Here is a 21316-nt window from a genome sequence, read left to right on the forward strand (position 1 = left end):
TGCGCACTTACTTTTATATGCGCAAATGTCAAATTGCGATATTGCTTTTTTGGATGAATTGCTTCGATGTGGTCTTTTTAACCCCCCTGAATTATCTTTTCAATATGGTTCTGACTGGGTATTGTATGCGGCAATATTTTATACATTTGTAGGTATGAGGTACGTTCCTTAGGTCCTTGACCTTTTCATGCTTTCTGAAGGTATTGAAAACCGGAACCAGACGCGGTTGGTGCGTTGTTAATTTCTTTAGTTTCGTTGTTTGTGCAGAGGGGCAACGTGGCCAGTATTCTGGGGACTTTGCCTCGATGTGGTGAGCTGGAGGACATTTTTTATTTATAGCTTTTTATCCCTTTTTTATGTTTTGTTTTTAATAATATGTGTGTTGTTACAATTGTAGTTGGATGGAATGTACTTGTTTATGTATTTTTATTTAATAAATATTTTTTTATTATTTGTTTAGTTAACAAGTACATTTGTCGTGATTCTAGATCACGATCCGGAAGACCCCGGTTCGAATCCTGGTGGGGAAATATCACAAAAAACACTTTGTGCTCTCTAGTTTGGTGAGGACATAACAGACTGATCACCTGATTGTCCAAAAAGTAAGATGATCCGTGCTTCGCACGTTAAGCTGTTGGTCCCAGTTACTACTTGCTGATGTAAGTAAGTAGTCGTTACATGAGCCATGTCAGCCTTTAGCGGCTCAGCTATTACCCTGATACCAGGGTTGATGGAGTTGGTAATTCACCTCACAACCCACACGATAGAAGTGACAACGACGCACGAATCGCGACCAGAAAGAGTTTTCAAACGCGTCTCGTACGTCCTAAATGGACAGATGTATTTTTAAAACTCTCAGATCGCGACTATATTACTTGTTTATTTAAAATTAACAACGCACGAACCGTGTCCGCTACAATGACGATAATGTCGTTGAGTGTCGAGTGGTCCTTTTGTTGTTCATTGTATATATTGTGTGTGTGTCGTGTTGTATGAGGGTGAGATCATGAGTCGGGAGAAAGGATCCGGGAGCAAGGAAAATGAAAGATAAAATCTCGAAAGTTATAGTTTATATTAGATTTATAATAAGATATGTAGTCTACAAAATTTCACAAATTTTCACAACGTTATTTGAACCTAAAGCGTCTACCCATTTTATTATGAAAATAAAATTATCGAAATCACTGGATCTACGCACTGCGGGGGCTGATTTTACGCAACATTATTTTTTAAAATATAATCTAATAGGCAGTTATATCCTCGCGTATCTTTACATGAGTAAGTCAAAAACTAATAACGGTAAAAAAATAAAAAAATATCAATCCATAAAACCGGCCCCCGGTGAACTCAAACAACAACCGCCGATACAGACATCATACCCATTATCGTTACATTTAACTAGAGTTATACAGAATAATGATTCCTATGAAATATAATTATGCATTCTTTAAATTTATTCATATTCAATAATATAATAATAATACTTAATAAGTATCAATAGGTAATGGTTAGTCAATGTCGTGCTACAGACTACTATAGTTTATAATAATGAATGAGTCGTATTATTTCTTTATGTTTAATCATTTATTATTTTAAATTTATTATTCGATATCATAACACTAAACGATCATACGGCAGCCTCGTCCCGCGCGGGCTGGGTGTGCCGAGCTGTGGCCGCGCACCGGCCGCGTGCAGAGCCGCAGCCGCTCGGCACCCGCGCGGCCCCCGCGCGGCGGGCGCGCGGCGCGCGGCCAACGTACACTGTACGCCCTCACTTTATACTACCGAGCCCGGCCCCGCGGGCACTAATCACAAAAAAACATCTTCAACACATAAAATAATAATCAATAATAATAATCATACAGATAAAAATCATTCATAAAAACATTACAATAAAAATCTAAACATTAAAACACACTTAAAACAAACATTATATTAATATTATCATAATCATAGTGTGTACGTATGTATAATATCATTTAAGCGAATAATCGTATAGTCAAAAATATTGTGAGCAAGGCGGGCGCGGGGCGCGACACTCACGCCAACAACCAACGGATTACCTAACAACACATTACCTAGCGCCGACCGGGGCGCGCAGCGCGGGGCACGCGGCACGCAGCGCGGCGGCCGGCGACGCATCTAGCTACACTCTCAACAAACACGCTCCCCGCGTCGCCAACACCTCCCTATCATATCATTATAATAATATCTTAATACTTTACGCTATTACGTTAGGTAAGCTTTATAAATTTCGATTTCTCATTTACGCTAGTCAATAATAATAATTATACAACTTTTTTTAAATTTTATGTTTTTTTCGAAATTCTATCATAACGTACTTCGACTCTCTCTGCGGCGGCGAGCGGCGCTCGGCCGCCTAATAAAAAACGTTCATAATAAGAAAATATATCGTGAATAACTCTGCCGACTTACGATAGGTACGGCGCGCGGCGGACGGGCCGTGCCGGCGAGGCGCCGACTTTTGGCACCAGGATTTCGATTACGCGTTTATTTTTTTAATATTTTTATAACGATTTAAGTAAAAAAGATCGATCCCTAGAAAAACGTCCGATAAGATCCACCGGTGTCGGGCGGCGGCCGCCTCCGTCTCCGCGGGAAAATACAACTACGGGGTCAGCAGTCTGCGCCGGCGGCGCTTACGAGAGGATGCGGATGGCCTGGTGCGCGGGCGCCTGGCACGCGGGGCACGGCGCCGCGCCCGCCGCCAGCCGCTGGGCGCACTCCAGGCAGAACAGGTTGTGGCCGCACGGCACCAGCGCCGCCGCCACGCCGCGCTCGCCGCACACGGCGCAGGCGCGGGCCGGGGACGCCGCGGGCGAGGGCCGCGTGGGGCCCCACGCCCACACGCCCGCCGTCGATGGCGACTCGAACGACGGCGACTCGCCCAGCCCCTCGTCGCGCTCCGTCGACGACCAGATGCCGAGCAGGTCGCCGAGCCGCGCCGACGAGCCACCCGATGAGCACGACCCAGCCGACGAGAAGGCGGCCTCCTGCTCGGGCCGCAGCAGCTGCGCCAGCCCGGCGCGATACAGCGTAGCCAGCGGCTCGCTCTCTGTTGTGCCTGGTGTTGCAGCGGCGCCTGTGCGCAGCGCGATGTGCGCTTCGATCTCCTTACGAGCCGCTTCTACACTCTCGGGCAGGCCGGTCACCTCGAACACGGGCTCGCGCTCGCGGGATGGTGTGACGATGTATGTGTGCGTGGTGTGCTGGATGCGCTTGATGGTGGCGCCTTTGGGTCCGACGACGAGCCCCACGACGCGGTAGGGCACGCGCACCTGCGCCGTGACGTGGCCGGGCGCGCCGGCGGGCGGCGGGGGCGCGGCGCCACACTTGCGCGAGGCGCGGATCTGCGAGAAATGCTCAGCAGCTGACAGTATCTCCCGCTTGGCACGCGCCACGTCCTCCTTGCGGCCGGTCACCACGAACACCGGCTCCTCGCCGCGCACCGGCGTCTTGATGTACGTGTTGGTCTTCGCACGCAGTGCTTTAATCTTGCAGCCTGGAACAAACAGAGAGCCCGATTATAAACTTGAAACGGAAAAACAAATCGTAAGGAGAGTTCGTAAAAGATAAACAGATACTAGAGTGTTTGCTTGTATATTTAGTTTTGGCGCCCAACGTGGGACCTTAAATTCAAGGTTGTTTGGAACAAGCATTCATATCAAGGCATTGTACAGTTTTGAAGGGTATCCGACAATGTGCGTATTGGGTGTGATGAGTGAAGGCATGTTTCCTGGCGTCGATGTGTCCTCTCCCCCCACTCCCCAAGTCGGCGCTAGTACGCGGCACATGGTCGCCGGCCTTTACACCGGCCGCACGTGTCTACAAGCCACGTCTTTCCGCTGTTTGAATACTTATGTACTATTGCTTCATATCAGCCGCCGTAATCTGCCGCATAAGAATGTGCTGTTCCCCCAATAATCCTTACTTTATATACAGTATAACTATACATATAACCAGCCCCAGACTTGAGAAATTCCGCACCACGTGGTTGGCACGCTTTCGTTCCTTTACTAGCACACGTGGGTGCGATATATCCGTCCCGCTCTGGCGCCAATGCGGCGTAACTATGGCAACGTCCGCACAGCATCCGTCGGCAAGACGTGCCTCCCGAGCTGTGGGTCAATATCGCGGTCGTAACGCGGTTCGCTACACTCTAGTTGGTAGGGTAACTGCAGAACTGTATGTCATAGTAGTATCATAAGTTATTTCAATACAAAAGCTATGTAAAACATCTACAAGCTTCAACGCCTGACTAAAAATTAGTACAAATTAAAAAGTTAAGACAACAATTTTGCTTCGAATACTTTCCGGAAATTGGGAAAACTATTTAGCGTGAGCTTTATTAACTGCTGATAAGGCTACGTAGCAATTATGATCTGTATCTATTATCCTTTTGGGACTAATTTGTTTGTTCAGTGATAAAATATCCCATGTTTACTTCATAATGTACATTGGACATAATCTAAAGGTAAATAGAGTATAAAGTATTTAGCACAGGTAATCAGAACACATTTCGCGAAATATACGCAGTATAATCTGTGGTATACATATGGAGGCCGGTGAGGGTAGTCGAGAGGGCGACGACCCCGAGCGTTCACCCTAGCGCAAACAACTCTCCGCCCTATCCCAACATACTAAAGTCCAAAATTACACTGAATCCTTGACCAATTTTACGACGTTTTGCCCAAATTTTCTTTCGTTCCGGCTTCACGCTATTTGCAGCCCTGTTTCAGGAATTTTATGGTGTGTTTTAGATTGTAGAAGAAAAGAGATTTTCGAGATAATTGTTAGGTATTTTGGCGGTGCAAAGCATGGTTCCCCGGTGATGTTGATTAGGCCAATTGTATTTTAGCTTATTAATATGCTGGTGATTTTTAGTCAGAGTTTTTACGAAGAAATCTCCTTTATTACCGTTATCTAGGACAAGAGACGGACCGAATTGAATAAGTTAAACGAACTAAGTGAAAATATAAATTTTTGGGAATCACTTGGAGCGAAACATATACAGCGATTTGTTCATTATGCAATAAGTTTTTGTTTATAACAATATTAGAAAAGTAACTTAATATCTGAATTCGAACAAATTTACAACACATATAAATAATGGCATATGGCACCAATATATACGCACATATTTACATTTTGAAAGGCAAAAACTTTTGATAAACGCGCCAACCATTTCTTTATGTCAAAGCTAAGATTTGGCCAGTTTCTGAAATATGAACCAGCGTTGGGGGAGGGGAAGGTGTAATTCCCGGACAGTTGGATCGCGGCCAAGTGTGACGCTAACCACAGAAGCCAGCCCGCTGCTAACTACTTACAAATGTTAGGTTATCTCTGGAAATATTACCCCGATTTCATCTTAGGGCCATATAGAATGTTTAAAATATTGCTGTCTTTTGTATGTAGGGCTAAAATGTTGAGTATCTTTAAGAAAAAGATGAATATATTATTACAAAGCAGTGGAGTAGCGTAATGGCCTATACTCCATACACTCTCTAGTTGATTGAGCGGAGGCCTGTGCTCAGTAATGGGATGTATATAGGCTGTTTATGTTATAGACATATTCAATCCAAAAACTAAAGATCGTAGTCTTTACACGAGGCATGTCAAAGGCCTTTAGTGGCACAATAAGTCTGACTCTAGGATTAGGATGGCGTCCGTCGACCTCACAAACCACACGAGCTGATGATCCAGTAACTTTTTCTGTTACTTCTCATTCCATGTTATAGATGTAGTAATTAATCGAAAGTAACTAATATAAAAAGCTGGGGCGGAAGGGTTCCGGAATGGCGACCACGTGTCGGACGACGCTCAGTGGGTAGGCCCGCTACAAGGTGGACCGACGATCTGGTGAAGGTCGCGGGAAGCCGCTGGATGCGGGCAGCGCAGGACCGATCGTCGTGGAGATCCTTGGGGGAGGGCTATGCCCAGCAGTGGGCGTCGTACGGCTGAAGATGATGAAGTAATATAAAGTTTACCGTGTGATTATATTTGGGCACTAATGTCTCGTGATGTGCTGGAATAATGGAAATAGGCTCCCGTCGTATGGGGTAGGCGAGGAGTGGGTGTATACTATATAAACTATACCAGAATGTACTATAATAGATGTTTTTATGTATGTATTATTATTATTTGTGGATCGAGAGGGCTCGAACTAATGCAGCCCGAATGGCCACTGACCTAGTCAGATCTATTGTGGCCAAATCCCTACATATATATGTATTTAAAACTCCTCCTCTAGACCGATCCGTTCGATTAGATCGAGCGTATTTTTGGGAGGAAGCTCCATGACCTCCTGGGGATCCATTATGAGCCCCTCCAGGGTATGTATTAATGTCATTGCAAATTATTTTTTGGCTTGTGGCATTTATTACCTGGTATGGCGTCAAAGCAGAGTCTTTTAAAAAATATCATATTATTTTTAAACTTCCTTTTTATTATATAATTATCTAAGTAAACTACTTTATTTGCAATTCTAAGAGCAAAGGCATTCCGAAGGGACTGGCTGTGCTCTGCAGTATTTAGCTCACGGTAATAGAATACCGGAAGGATACAAAGCATGCCTTATTTAGAGAATTTAAATAAATAAAAAATGTTTTTGTAAATGTAGATAGTAGTCAGTTTTTTTAGGAAGCTGCTTTATCCTTGTGTAAATAACTAATAAACTGTATATTGAGTTCAGTAAGACTTAGGATTAATTCTAAGAAAGACAATAGGTTTGAGGTTTATAATAAAAAAAGCTAACACGAAATAAAAACTCCTCTTAAAGCACTATTAATAAAATAAAAAAGAAAAATATTTAAAAAATAAAATGTCAAATATTGAAATTTGGACCATGCGGCGGCAATGCGGGTACAATGGCCCAATGCGGGCGTGCGTCGCTACGCAATCAGTCAGTGCTACGCGGGCACTGCACTCTACGTAACCAGGTCAGCGCACCCCACCCTCCCCCACTCGTAGCCCTGTAGCGGGGTCGTAACGCCGCTACGCCGGTTTGTCGCGCGGCTGAATCCGAACGAATAGGTTATGCTTATTGTGGGTATGATGCTGAGTTTTATTTTAAGTATAAAATTACTGACTTTAATGTCAAAAATAGTTTATAACTGTTTGTTCTTGTACATAAAATAATACGATTTCATATATTAGTGTGGTTGTAATTTTAAAAGAAAATGATGTTTTTCCGATCTATGTTTATATTTACACATTTGATCTCTCGTTAAGGAACCGATACTATATAATTTATAATTCAAAACTAAGTAGCGACGACAATTAAGTATTAATTATCATTTACATTAATGTATTAAGAATGTAATGAAAGTAAGAAACAAAAAAAAATCAGAAATATGGAATTGTAGCACGCCGCTACGAGTGTGCTACGCCGCTACAATGCAGCTACGGACGTTACGTTTTCAGGTCGGCCCGCTTGCGGTCAACGTAGCAAACTTTAATATTAACTTTTTATATAAAAAGGCGGTATATGTTTTCCACTTTTGTATTTCTATGAGGATTAAAGTAAATAATAAGTTAATAAAACGAGATTAATATGACATATTTAAAATATGTGAATTAGAGAATGTTGTCCCCTCTTATAGAAAACTGTAAAAAACTACGTTTAAAACATATATTGAGCATAATGATATATCGTATCGAAAACAATTGTGAGTTAAAAATAACTTTTTTGTACCAGTTTAAATCGATTGACTTCGATGACAACGATTTCCGTCCATGTTGATAGACGCCTTCTAAATTTAAAACTTATATTAAAAAAAATAAGACTTAAAAAAGTTTGATTGGGAACTTGGGCAAGAGATAAGACTTTACTAAGTAATTACTAATTTTGAAACGTAATAAATATATATCTCAAATAAACTGACAAATCTTTCTCTCCACATAGCACTTCATTTATATCTTTACCGAGAAGGCATTTTCGACCTTACTCCGTTATTAATAAGGTTGTAGAGTACTATGGTGGAGGATCGTTGACAAGGGTACCGACGTGACTGGTGTACTTGAGTTACACTAATGTAATGGTTTATGCAGAGTTAGCGACTGGAAGACAAGCGGACAGACACTATCAATATTAGTCATCAGGTCCGTTATCCCGTGTCGCAGGTTCCGCTTACCTAACGTAAAGATTTGAGAGCTCTGGTCTTTTACAGAAGCGACTGCCTGTCTGACTTTCCAATCCGCGATGAACCTGCCCAATACAGGTTGAGTCACATTATCGTACCTCCGAAGCGCATTCTTCGGGAAAGTGAGTTTCGATGTTTTCCTTCACCGCACGTGGAAACAATTTCGAAACTGATTGGTTGGCTCCAACCAGTTGGATTTGAACATGAGTGATTGCTGCGTTCTTTCAAATAGGCTATCGGTTACACCTGGCCTCGCACCGCGGAATTCAAACTTATCGCGATGTTTTGCGTTCGCGCAGAAGCTTTGACAAGCATGTTACATTAATATGGATAACACCCCAACCCATTAGGGATTACGAGCATGCAGTGGTTCAGGCACGGGTACTCCAGCCACTGACTACATCTGCAGAGCGGGTGGTAGACCTTGGCTTATTAGTCATCTACTCCTCTCGTGTTGGTTGAGAGGTGGATTACCAACCCCATCAACCCTGGTGTCAGGGTTACTATTGAGCCGCCAAAGGCCCCTGACATGACTCATGTAACGACTACTTACTTACATCAGTAAGTAGTAACCGGGACCAACGGGCTTAACGTGCCTTCCGAAGCACGGATCATCTTACTTTCGGACAATCAGGTGATCACCCTGTAATGCCCTTATCAAACTAGGGATCACAAAGTATTTTTTGTGATGTTTCCCCACCGGGATTCGAACCCGGGGCCTCCGGATCGTGAGTCTAACGCTCAACCACTGGACCACGGAGGCCGTTGTATGAGTCATGAAAAAAAATGTCTCCAAGACACTGCATAAATTACCTGGAGAAAAATATGAGGTCTGATGTCTGGTTCAATAGACGCAAAAGAAATGAAAAGACTTAGGAATGTCCCGTAAAAAGAACATCAACAACATCGATTGACCTAGTTTTGTTATGATTGATTAACGAGAAGAAAAATTGATGAAATGTTCAAAGGGTGTAGTTAGAAGATGCTTTTCGTTTGAAAAGAAATTGATACTTCTATAAAGATAGTATTTACTTGGCTCAAAAAATAGTATTTTATAGTCAGGTTAGGTTGTGTGCACCGAGCTTTATGTAAGTACTACGTTTTTAATTAAGCAAATGATTTAATTAAGTGATACTTTTATCTCTAGTTTTTTAGAGCAATCAAAAGGCTTTATCCTTAAACTGCAAGGGATAGGCCTACGCTTATATCCTAGAAGGGATAGGCAGAAGTGTATAGTACATATATATATCTAGTTCTCGCCAGCTATGTTGCTGTTATATATATAAGCTAAGGATCAAATAAAGTTCATTAACCTCAGAGTGTGTTAAGATACAGTCAAATGTTTGGAACCAGCCGAGCGTAAATAATGTCGCCAGAAGAATGACTTCAATAATCTAAGATCTGCGGATAATACAATCAAATTACAAGGGTCCCTTTGTACCAGGGAGGCCCAAGATGGATACAAGACAAAGGCTGTAGATATTCTATATGTAGGTCAAGAGCTATAGGTACCAGGGCCACAGTAACACCCAGGCGATCCAAGTGAAACAGCGAAAAGCGAAGTCATCCTGAATAATGAACAAAACAAAGCCCCGTGCCGTCTCCTTCACACATCACTGCGTCCCTTTCCACCAGCAATGTTTACAGTGATTAATCGATTGTGATACTTTTGATTAATTTAGCACGTTAAAATCGTTTTATGACATTGTTTTTGCGAGATGACACCTAATAATTTCGCTATTAACCGTCCTGTGTCATAAATACCATCGTCAAGTTAATAGCGATCAATTCGGTACAGTTTATTGTATTTGTTTAATTCTAGATCAGTTCTCGAACAGAAGGACATGTGCATGTACAATGTCTCCGAGAACGACACGTCTGATAGAGCGAAGTGAAAGAGAAGTACGAAGAAGGCAGATCCCACCATCAGATGGTAATAATAAATGCCAAGGAGAAGAGTTCTTGAACAGAAGGAAATTATACGATGAACAAACAATTATGAAGCGGCGTTATTTATTAGATTGCTCGAATTGCCAGACCCTTTACCCATTCCTTGATGGATTACTACAGTTGAATCAATCCTGCCCGATGTATACGAAACTGTGTATGTATAGATAGGTGGGTGTGTGTAGGTATTGAGTAGAAATAAAATATTATGTTCCCGAAAGTACCAGGAACGTAGAGGGGGAGTGGTGATCGATATCCCCGCTTCGCTCAGATCTTGGCAGTACTCTATAACCGGCATTGTTTTGTCTACCAACACAGCTTAAACGATATGTAAATTATATTAGTTTTGATCATCTGTCTCAACGAAGCTCTTGATGTTCAGGCGAATATTGCGAGAATATAGGGTAATTATTCGCTTTAAGTTTATAACCAAGCTTAATTAGACTTCACGACGAAACAATTGAAATAATTAGCGATGTGAATATTAAGTAAACAGTTTGGTCTGTGTAGCTTTTTTTCTGTCTGTTTGGTCAATCAAAACGGGAATGAGGCCACATAAATATTTAGTAATTGGTATATTTTATCATTCCAGAGAAATAAGGCATCGTTGGGAAGACTACACAAACGAGGGTTTTTCGGTGTATCCACACTTTGTCTGGAATCCTATTGCATCTAACAATATATAGGGCGGAGTTAGAAAACCGAATTTATCGTGCAAATTATCAGTATAAAACACGCCTGTGATAATTTATAGAGGTTTGACTGCTTATTGCGAATGTACACAAGAAGAAAAACTGAGATAGATTACGAAGATTATGCCAAGTAAGGGACGCTATGGCTAGTCACCAGGCAAACATAAATCAGAGGACGTCACAACGCGGCCGGTGGGGTGGAAGACCCCCCCGCCCGCGCCCCGCAAGCTGTTTTCCCGCACACCCTCGCTACAGCTGTTTCCCTATACTTCCCTATAGTCACGCTTCCTGCTTATAATGGAACCGCGGGAACGCGTTTTCATCTATTCTGCCTGCTTTGCTTTGTAGCAACTGATGTGCTATTGTTGATGACAAATATTTTTCATCCGGCGACGTTTGTACATTTTTACGAGACGTCGTTACAAAACTATATTTTATGGGAGAAAATAAAATAGTAAAATATTAAAATGTGTCTCTATTGAAGACGCGGACGCTTTCGTCATAGCGATTTGGCGGCGAGCCAGCGGTGACGCACCTCGACGTCTCCGATCGTTCACGGAGCCGCAATGAACTCGGAGACTATAAAAGAGTGTCAACATTTACGCAAATCGAGCAAACACTCTTCAAATGAGACGTGTGCTCGATAATAACATTGTTTGTATAAGGTTAACAAACGTTTGATTATGGATAAACGATCCAGCGTGTATTTGTTTGAGATAGAGCGCGGAGTTTGCCAAAATGTCATGCGGAAAGAGTTTTCTTAGACGCACGTCGCGGGTGTGTACGGGCGGGGCGGGGGCGCCGCTCCCGATCGATAGCGGGCAACGACCCCGGGGCGCTGCACCATGCCGCCACCCTCCAGCTCTAACCCACATTCTCTCGATCGCACTCCACTAATTACCCACCGAATATGCATCATTTTACATCTAGGTCACGTCCACGCGAGATTTTACACGAATGAACCCACATGCGCTGACTACTCTCGAGTGTCCGATACTTTGTTAACGTACTGTTAACTGTTACGATCAGGTCACTCGTAAAAGTTTACGGTCGCACCGAAAATAAGTTTAAGATGTTAAAATCGTTCTAAAATTAGCCATTAGAAGAATTAAACTTTGAGCTAATTCGTTTAGTTTGCTTCACACATACGGTGTATTTTATATTAAACAAGATACAAAGCAATATTACCTCAACAGCAACGAAACGCGATCATCATCATAATTTACTGGGAAACGGTTGAAATTAAGGTTGCCCAGAACATTTGGCGCAGAGGGAAAACAGCGGTGTTTTCCAGCGGCCATTGCACCCGGCTTACATAATACCAGGGGTACAGAGGTAACGAGAGGTAGGCGCTCGCGGAACGTCGTAAATCACCGCGCGGCCCGGAGCTGAAAGCAGCTTTAGTTCGAGAGCGGTAAAACCCACAATAAAATGTCCGCGGCCGCGAGATGTGCGTCCCGGGATGATTAATGTGCGTCTTAGCGAGGTGGGAGCGGCGGCCGGGGTTGATCGAACTGAAATTGGCAGCGTTCTACGCCCACCCGGCCTTTGAATCAACCAGCTAATTTGTCATAGCCCCCTGTTTACCATTCCGCCCCGATTTTCAACAAAGCTCTAACATTTTCGACAATCCAACAATGCTCACAGAAAGTATCAAAATCTATAAAACCATGTGTATGTTTTTGCAGACAAAATTAGTAACTGAATATGGAACATTCGAAGATTCAAACGTATCTGTTAAAGTAACTTCAATCTTAGATAAAAGAGACTTAGGAAGGAATTCTAATACGGACAATTGAGATATACGACTGTTAGGACTCAACGATGCCAAGATAGAGTGAGTGAGCACTTAGGCAATTAGAGACCTTGTTGGTTGGTAATAAACGTTAATTTTGTTTATGGTCCGGTTACGACTTGATACATTACGGTTGTGGGGATTGACACGTGGCGTGTAGGGAATGTCACGTAGGCCTGAAAGAGAGAGTAGTAGGTGATTTCGCTCTGATTGCCCGAGATAGACGTGTTTCCGACGAAAGGGAAATGGTAAGACGAGTCCGCGGTTATTTTCGTGTCGTGAGTTTTTTTTTTAACTTTAGTTGTTGTGACCACTTATTGTCTTTTAGACTCGCTTTCGGATGCGGCGCTCGGAATCTAAGTGGCCTGGTCGATTTTGGATACAGAAACTAAAGATACAAACTGAAACTGGTTTTTTATTATGAATGAAATGCAAGAAGAAGTAGACAGTAGTGTTGTACTTTCCCCTCTTATCCGTTTGTTCTAGAATATAGGCTAGAATATCATCTATAATTCGTTACCGGGAGCAGCTTCTATGCTGGACTGAGAGCTAATAAAAAAGTCTTCAAGGGCGTGTCGTAAAATCCAACAGACAGATTGTGTCCTTTCTGACAACTGCAATTGACTGATCCCTTGTGCAACTGTGGCTGCAAAGTAACCGACGCGCTTTTCGCGAAGCACGGTTAATCTTACTTTCAAGCAAGTTAAACAAGGTGTAACCTAACATACGTAGGCACGGAGGTACCAGGCTATCATAACCACCTAGCAGTGGCACAGTCTAGTTAATGCGTAACACCAGTTAGTGGGGTGTTAATTCTGCCACATACGGTGACCGCACTCAGTGGACTGTGTGCTCGTATTGCAGTGGTTGACAACTTTTTTTGATAGCTGTAGTGTTTTTACTTTATGAAATTAACGCGTCTAAATATCTAGCGGGTCCTGTCAGAAGTAGATAATTATGCGAAGTAAATGTGAAAGAAAAGGTCGGTGTATTTTTTCAGTACAAAATTCTAGATACAAATCGTGGAGGCGTGGAAGAATGTATTCAGTACCTGTTTTGTTTGTTTGTAATTCGGTTAATGAAATTAAACTCATTCGCATTAGTGGAATGCATAAAGGCTGTTTATGTTGAACATATTCAGAGGTAGACAACACTAACAACAAGTATATAATGAATAATTTAGTAGAGAATACCAAGAGGAAGTTATAAATAGGCTTTTTTTTTATACTAAGGTGTTTTTGTTATAAGCTTCATATTAAAGAAGATCGTTATATTTTTATGACTGTTATTAAAATATTATCTGTTTGGATAATGTAAACACTTTAGTGAGATAATATTACATTTGTATGTATGTCGGTTGATAGTGTATAGTTGGATAGGGCAGTTCAAAAGTATCAAAAATATAGATTTTCGCTACAATTTTGTACGAAACTCGTCGAAAAATGAAAGAGTTACAGCCATGCGAAACCAAAGAATGGGAAAAAAATGGCAATAGGAATTCATGACGTCATATGTTTCTAGTTAGTGCAAAAATGAATACCGTACTGTGCTAGAACGGGACCGAGCATTCCCCTACCACTGACTTTAACCATTAATATCTCCGGCGTTAGACAATATATTGAAAAACGGATTTCAAATTAATCTTCAACACATTTACGTCAGTAGATTGATGAAAGGAAAACAGTGAATATTAATGCGTGTTATAGTGAATAGGCTAGTTTCCAACTAGTCAAATCAGTTACTTTTTACTAAACGTCAAAACACGAAATGACTATCGAATTTGTATGAAAAGACAACCTGTGACGTCATAGAAAAACGTGACTAAATGTCGCACTTATTTTTACATTTTTCTTTAAAAATTTATAAATAAGTTTGATAGAAAAAAAATAAAACTTTTGTCACCTTTAGATCTGTCTTTATTTAGTAACCATAATATCATCATTTAATCATAATTTCATAATTTATCTTTTACCTAGGAAACTGCCCAATTATGAGTATGTTGATTTGCTGGTGTAATAATCAGTGATCTTTTTTTTTTGGAATTTTTGGCCTGGTTACAAAGACCTTTAGGTGATCGGAATAGGCCATTTGCGAGATTTGCCTTAACATGCCCAAATCTTGAATTTCGAAACACAATCCGAATTCGAAATTTTTATTAAACTTATCGAGAATACTTATCGAGTTTGGAGCTAAGTGTTGTAGACTGGGAAGAATTGCTGATATTTACCTGAAAAGAGAAGAAGAAACCATTAGAATAATGCGACATGGAAAATTAATACATTAAAAACATGGGAATACAATTTTATTGTATTAAAAACTGACATACATTCATGATAAATTTTTTCTTTGTAGTTTTGTGAAGGAAAAGTAATAGTTATAAGAACTAGCTTGCCAACAAGAAAAGATATCTTATTTTTTAAGAAATATACTTTATTTACACCATAAACAATACAGTTACTTACAGAACAAATAGACTTATTAAACAAAAGAAAAATAAAATTAAATATGATTTTTATATTAATTGATTTAATGTGGCTTTTTAAAAGAAAGAAAGAAAGAAAGTATTTAATATTAGAGGACGCCACAGTAACAATACCAACACAGTAGGGGAAAAAAAACTTACACAAAATCACAATTATTGACAGAAACGTAAAAGGAACAGAAAAATAGTAATAAAATACAAAATATTGGTCGTAACAGTTTATCAGTAGTTTTTAATCCAACAGTTATTTGAATACAATGCCTATCATAGTTCTATCTACCTACTTGCCCCATCATAATCAACCCCAAACAAAGCCTACTGGGTATATTTTTTGTATGTATAATAAGAATATTTATTTTTTATCAACGACCGACGAAGTAGGCACACAACCAAGGTCAGGACCACACGAAATCTGCGCAATGGCAGCGATCAAGTTACCTTTGCTCAGCCGAACGAGCTGTCATCTTCAATTAGTTATAGTTTCTTATTATATTCATTTAAGTTCGAGCAAAAACTTTAATGTTGGCCTTTTATTACACATATAAATATAGTTTAAAATGCTATTTTTGGGTTGGGAGTAAAAAAAAAAGAATAGAATGCACCGATTAAGTGATCATGACCTGCCTAACGTGAGGTAGACGAGATATTTTTTGTTTTTATTTCTATGTGCAGAAGGCTCGAATGTATGTATGGTAGGATGAATGTGGAAGACGCAAGAGAAGTGTGCCAGGATCGAAGCAAATGGAATTCTATAGATCTGCTTACCCCGGTGGGAAATAGGCGTGAGTTTATGTATGTATGTATGTGCAGAAGGCTCGCCCTCTATTAATTGGGACTTAACACGCGTGAAGTGATAGGTAGAGGTTAATAGTACATAATACCCACTCCTCGCCAGCTATGTTTAAGTTCTATATAATAGAGGGCGAGTTTATTGTCACGGGTCACTTCAGGACCCCGATATCGACCCCGCCGGCGTGGTCGACGATTTCCCTCAATCAGCGCTTATCGCTATCTACCCACTAGGGTCGATTAATTCTTTCAAATATTTTCCCTTTCAGACGACGCCCTGAGCTGAAGTTCGCGCCCAACTAGGCACCTTCAGGCCTGTTGTCTTAAACGTTGTACAGTCATGAGCAATATAATGTACCCACTTTAGGACTCTGTCGCACTAACATATTTGACATTTAGTGAGACTTACAGTTCAATTTGTCAGAAAAGTTAATGTGATATGGTATACATATTAATGCTCGTGACCGTACCGGGAGAGCGTTCAGCGCTCCCCACTTGTCCGGCCAAATAGTTAATGCCATCTGCGGCAAATCTACTTTACGTCACGTCAAAAAAAAAAAATTGTCCCGGGAACCATGTGACATCGATTTATTTATAATACAAACATGAATTCAAACTCCTAAAGTCGAATTCAGTGGAAGTCGATCTAACAGAAAGCTCGGAGTAGCGTAAGTACTCGGTTCGACTTGCGATGGATGTTCTGACTAGCCCAAAAGTTAAATGGCGAAGGTGACTGTTTTTTTTCTCTCTCTCTCTCTCTCTATTTAAGAGCTGCACTCTTGTCGGTGGAGTGATCGCCATTCCTCTCTTCTTCCCGCCAAATCCTTCACCTCCTGATACGACACGACCTGCACCTTCTCTTTTATTTGTTTCATAAATGTTCTCCTAGGTCTACCCCTTCCTCTCTTCCCTTAAATTTTTCTCTATCTACCTATCGTAAATCTAAAAAAGGATTATACGAAACAAAAAAGTTCAAAGGTTAATGAGAAAACAATATAAGAAAAGAAAGAATCGATATGAGCAGGCAGATAGTGGGACGAGTAAGTTGTTTACGTGTTATGTTGTTTTCAGACTCTTATTATTATTTCAATAAAGAAGGATTTAGCTAATACGTATTTGTTTCGAAGGTATATTTTTTATATTGTTATTGGTTATTAGAAATACTAAGCTCCATGTCTCGACAAAAAATAAACACTTATTAAGTAAGCAGATAAAGATGATTTATATAAAACTTAACTAGACGAAGACTATGCGCCAAGACAAGTATTTATATAATACTATGTTTTATTGTAAAGCGCCTATCTTCAGTCTAGTTCAATCGAGAATATTCTAGCAGCTTATTAAGTTAGATTTTTTTTTTAATAACGGACATGTTCCTGTCCGTGATACAGTGAATATAAAGATCAGGGGGGTTAAAATGGCCACATCGAAAATCAATTCATCTAAGAAAGCATATTGCTATTTGACAGTTGTTTGCATTGCGCGCTTACTTTTATATCCGCAAATGTCAAATAGCAATATTACTTTCTTAGATGAATTGCTTCTATGTGGCCATTTTAACCCCCCTGTAGAGTAGTCGTAGACATTTCGAAAAAAACAATAAAAATACATATTCTTATTTGACATTGCCCTAAGCTGCGATTCGCGCCTTTTTTCGCGAGTAGCATCCTCATTGTCCGGTCAAGAGGAAATCATACGATACGACTACATGTATTATGTATTTGACCATATGGATAGTGTACTTGTGTATGTGCGCATGCGCTGCCGAAGTTTGTATAGAGTCGAGCAACTGTTCTCTCTCCACTATGCCCGTGACGTCATAACACGTGGCGCCATTCATGTTTCGAATTCGGTTCTCAAGGCTGCGCAGGAGACTGTTACTTTTGAATACAACGCGGATTTAGCGATCCATTCCGAGGAACAATAGCATTATAATAGCTTTCTGGTTATGTATAAATCACTGCTAAATAAAAGTTACATCAGGAATTAGACTGTTACATAAGCCAATTATAGGTGCATACAACATTTTATTTTATGTTATTCTGTTTTATATAGGTGGAAATCTGTTATTGGATTAGATTTTAATTAGAACTTTTTCTTTAAGTTTTAAGAGCTGTTGGTCTCATAAAATAATTTATATTTATATTATATTAAATAAATTTAGTTCGAAAGTCATACAATTCGTGGTCTCAAAAAATGATAGTATAACTGAAGTTTCTTAAGCAACGGATTGAAAAGTATTTGGTGTTATAATTGAGAATCTTTGTATATTTTTCAAGTAGGTTTTATTACGGCTATGTTTTTATAGTGGGTGGCGAGTATCAGTCAAGATGAAGTTGAAATAACATTGTCAGAACGAAAGGAAATGAGTAAGGAGTAAGACGTTGCAATGAATTTTAAGTAGATTCATGAATTGTAAGTAGTTAATTATCTTAAGCTGGAAGGTTTTTTATGTATTTCTAACAAATAACAACATTGTATGTTTTTCAAACAAAGCATTACAAAGAAGGTTGAAAATGGGCCCCCTCAGGCCTGTTTTCTTAAATTTTGTATTGGGTGAGAGCTCTTGGCGCGAACCATTTCGTCGCTAATGTCGGCGCGAACCATTTCGTCGCTAATGTCGCGAACTGACGTATCTGCAATTTTCAGCGAAACTGATTTGAACCTTTTACAATTTGTCAATAAGACACAAATCACTAGCAAAAAATACAGATACGATTTGTGCGAGCAAATCTACCGAAAGTCACGTCAAAAAACTAAGTTAAAAACACTCTTCCATAGTATTAGTATGCATAAGACGAAGATGAAAGAATGTGTAAATATCGTGTTATTTGATAAACCTTTGCAAGATATAATGAGAATCCATAGTGGAGCAGCGAGGTAGAGTATGCTCCATATGGATGAGAGAAGATATATCATGTGTTTATATATCAGAAGTAGGCAGAGATGCAATATATAATATATTAATATAAAATTATATAATATACATAATATACATTCACTCCTCGCCAGCTATATTTAAGTCCACTGTAGAATTCATATTTGTTATTACTTATCTTAACTCACAAACTGTACCTACCCCTTGGGAATTGCGAGACATTCCCGCCACAAGTATCCTAGGATTACTTAATGGGAGGTCTCGGCCACGATGTAACTAAAATTTGTGAAATAAAGAATATTTTTTTTTTATAATAGGGGGCGAGCCTAAAATCACTTATCCTAGAAACGACGTGATATCAAATACCTATGATCCAATACGAGTTTGAATTCTAAAAGTCGATTCCTGTGAAACTACGACGTAAGAAATTAATAAATCAAATAAATGTTATCCACAACCGAAGTTATGGGACAAAATTATTCTAAACGGCCACTGTTCCGGCCTCTGTGGTCCAGTGGTTGAGCGTTGGACTCACGACCGGAGCCCCGGGTTCGAATCCCGGTTCACCTAGTTTGGTTAGGGCATTACAGGCTGATCACCTGATTGTCCGAAAGTAAGATGATCCGTGCTTCGGAAGGCACGTTACGTCGTTGGTCCCGGTTACTATTTACTGATGTAAGCGGAAATCGTTACATGAGCTATGTCAGGGGACTTTGGCGGCTCAATCATACTGACACCAGGGTTGATGAGGTTGGTATTCCTCACAACCCACACGATAGGAAAAAGATTCCAAAAAAGTTTAGCGATGGCAGAATAAACGGGGCATTAGCCTCTTGTGGGCAGGAATGAAAAGGACCAACTACGGGCAGTTATTTTGGCATTTCTCGGGAACGGTCGCCTCGGGCGATCGATCCCGTCACGAACTAAACTTTACTTCACCATATTGCTAAAACAAGAGTGAAGCGACTACAGATACATTATTATTATTATTCTTTTTATCGTGTGGGTTGTGAGGTGGAATACCAACAGGTTATTACTGAGCCGCCAAAGGCCCCCGACATGGCCCATGTATCGACTACATACATCAGTAATTAGTAACCGGGACCAACGGTTTAACGTGCTTTCTGAAGCACGAATCATCTTACTTTCGGACAATCAGGTGATCAGCCTGTAACGTCCTAACCAAACTAGGGATCACAAAGTGATTTTTGTGATATGTCCCTACCGGGTTTCGAATCCGGGGCCTCCGGGTATTATTACATTATTATTGATATGTTTTTATTCTAAGTGTATCTATTATTATGATATATTTCCCTATTTATTCTGTTGTGTGTCTAAATATAAGTAGTTTATTATTTTCTCTACAGTATTGTTAGGTATTATTAGGTTACTATGTATAATTATGTTTAGTGTATTTGTATAAATATTAACCGTTGTTATTATAAAGAATATACAACATAAGCCCACGAATATATCCCAATTGGGGTAGGCAGAGGTACATTTGCAAGATGAACTAAGTACCCACGCCTCACCGAGCTTTCTGAATGTAGAATATACAAGTCCCTCTTTGGATCATTTTAGTTTATCATTTTGATTTTTCACAAAACGTGATATGCTATTAGTGTAAGGTTACATACATACATAAACTCACGCCTATTTCCCACCGGAGTAAGCAGAGCCTATGGAATTCTATTTCAATGTTTAGTTCTATCATTCTCTCAAAACACGTGTAGACGCTATCTAAGAAGCTATGTACAAATAGTGACTCAAACTATCCTTTAATGCCGTTCGTAGTATTATTTGATTAAAAAAAAAAGATTTTATTGCGTTTGATCACGATCCAGCCTGGTTTTAAGCAACGATGTAGTTTGTCATCACTAATTTAAGAGCCACGCACTTGTCGGTGTAGCATTCTCCATTCTTGTCTATCAAAGGCCAATTCCTTCACCTCCTTATAAGACACGACGTGGTATAAAGTGGAGCATGAAAATTCAAATAGTGCCTATTCCCTTTTACTAACTCACTCTTATAAGTAACAACTGGGCATCTAAAAAATCCACAATGTTACAATTCATCTAAAAACGTCATTGCTTTTTTAGATAAATTTATTCAATGTGGCCTCTAACTCCCCAGTATCATAAGCAGCTATGTTCCTTGATTCGCTAGCTACAACCACACTTGGTAGTCTCCGCTTGGTATCGATTGCCGAAACTTGGCTTCCAGTAAAGGCCAAGGTCACAATGGTACTATAAGTACTAGGATAGCATAAATCTCTCGGAGATGCTAAAGTTTATCACCAATAATTTCGAGGTCCGTTCGTTCGATGATTACTTGCATTTGAAGGGTGTCAGGATTGCAGCAAATGTAATTCCATGCTGTTTCAAAATCTGGATTTCTTTTAATTAATTAATGATAATTATTGGAAATGTTTATGTAACAATATTTGCATGATATTGTTGATCTGATAAGGAGAGACTTTTATGAGCATCCGTCTATTAATGTACCCTTTTCAAAAGCAAATAAAGAGTATTTCTATTTCTCAGATTGAAAAATTATCCGTATATTAATCCG

General features: G+C 40.1%; 1 protein-coding gene across 1 annotated transcript in view; it reads right to left on the bottom strand.

Moving 5' to 3' along the window:
• Positions 1–1055: 1055 nt before the first annotated feature.
• The window catches only part of LOC126370702 (RNA-binding protein MEX3B), a 63054-nt gene continuing 42793 nt past the window's right edge, over positions 1056–21316 (bottom strand). The window contains exon 2 of the mRNA XM_050015713.1: positions 1056–3523. Coding sequence (XP_049871670.1) covers positions 2661–3523 — 863 coding nt within the window. The 3' untranslated portion in view covers positions 1056–2660. The remainder of the gene's footprint in view (positions 3524–21316) is intronic.

Source organism: Pectinophora gossypiella, chromosome 11 (assembly GCF_024362695.1).
Source record: "Pectinophora gossypiella chromosome 11, ilPecGoss1.1, whole genome shotgun sequence".
Lineage (NCBI taxonomy): Eukaryota > Metazoa > Arthropoda > Insecta > Lepidoptera > Gelechiidae > Pectinophora > Pectinophora gossypiella.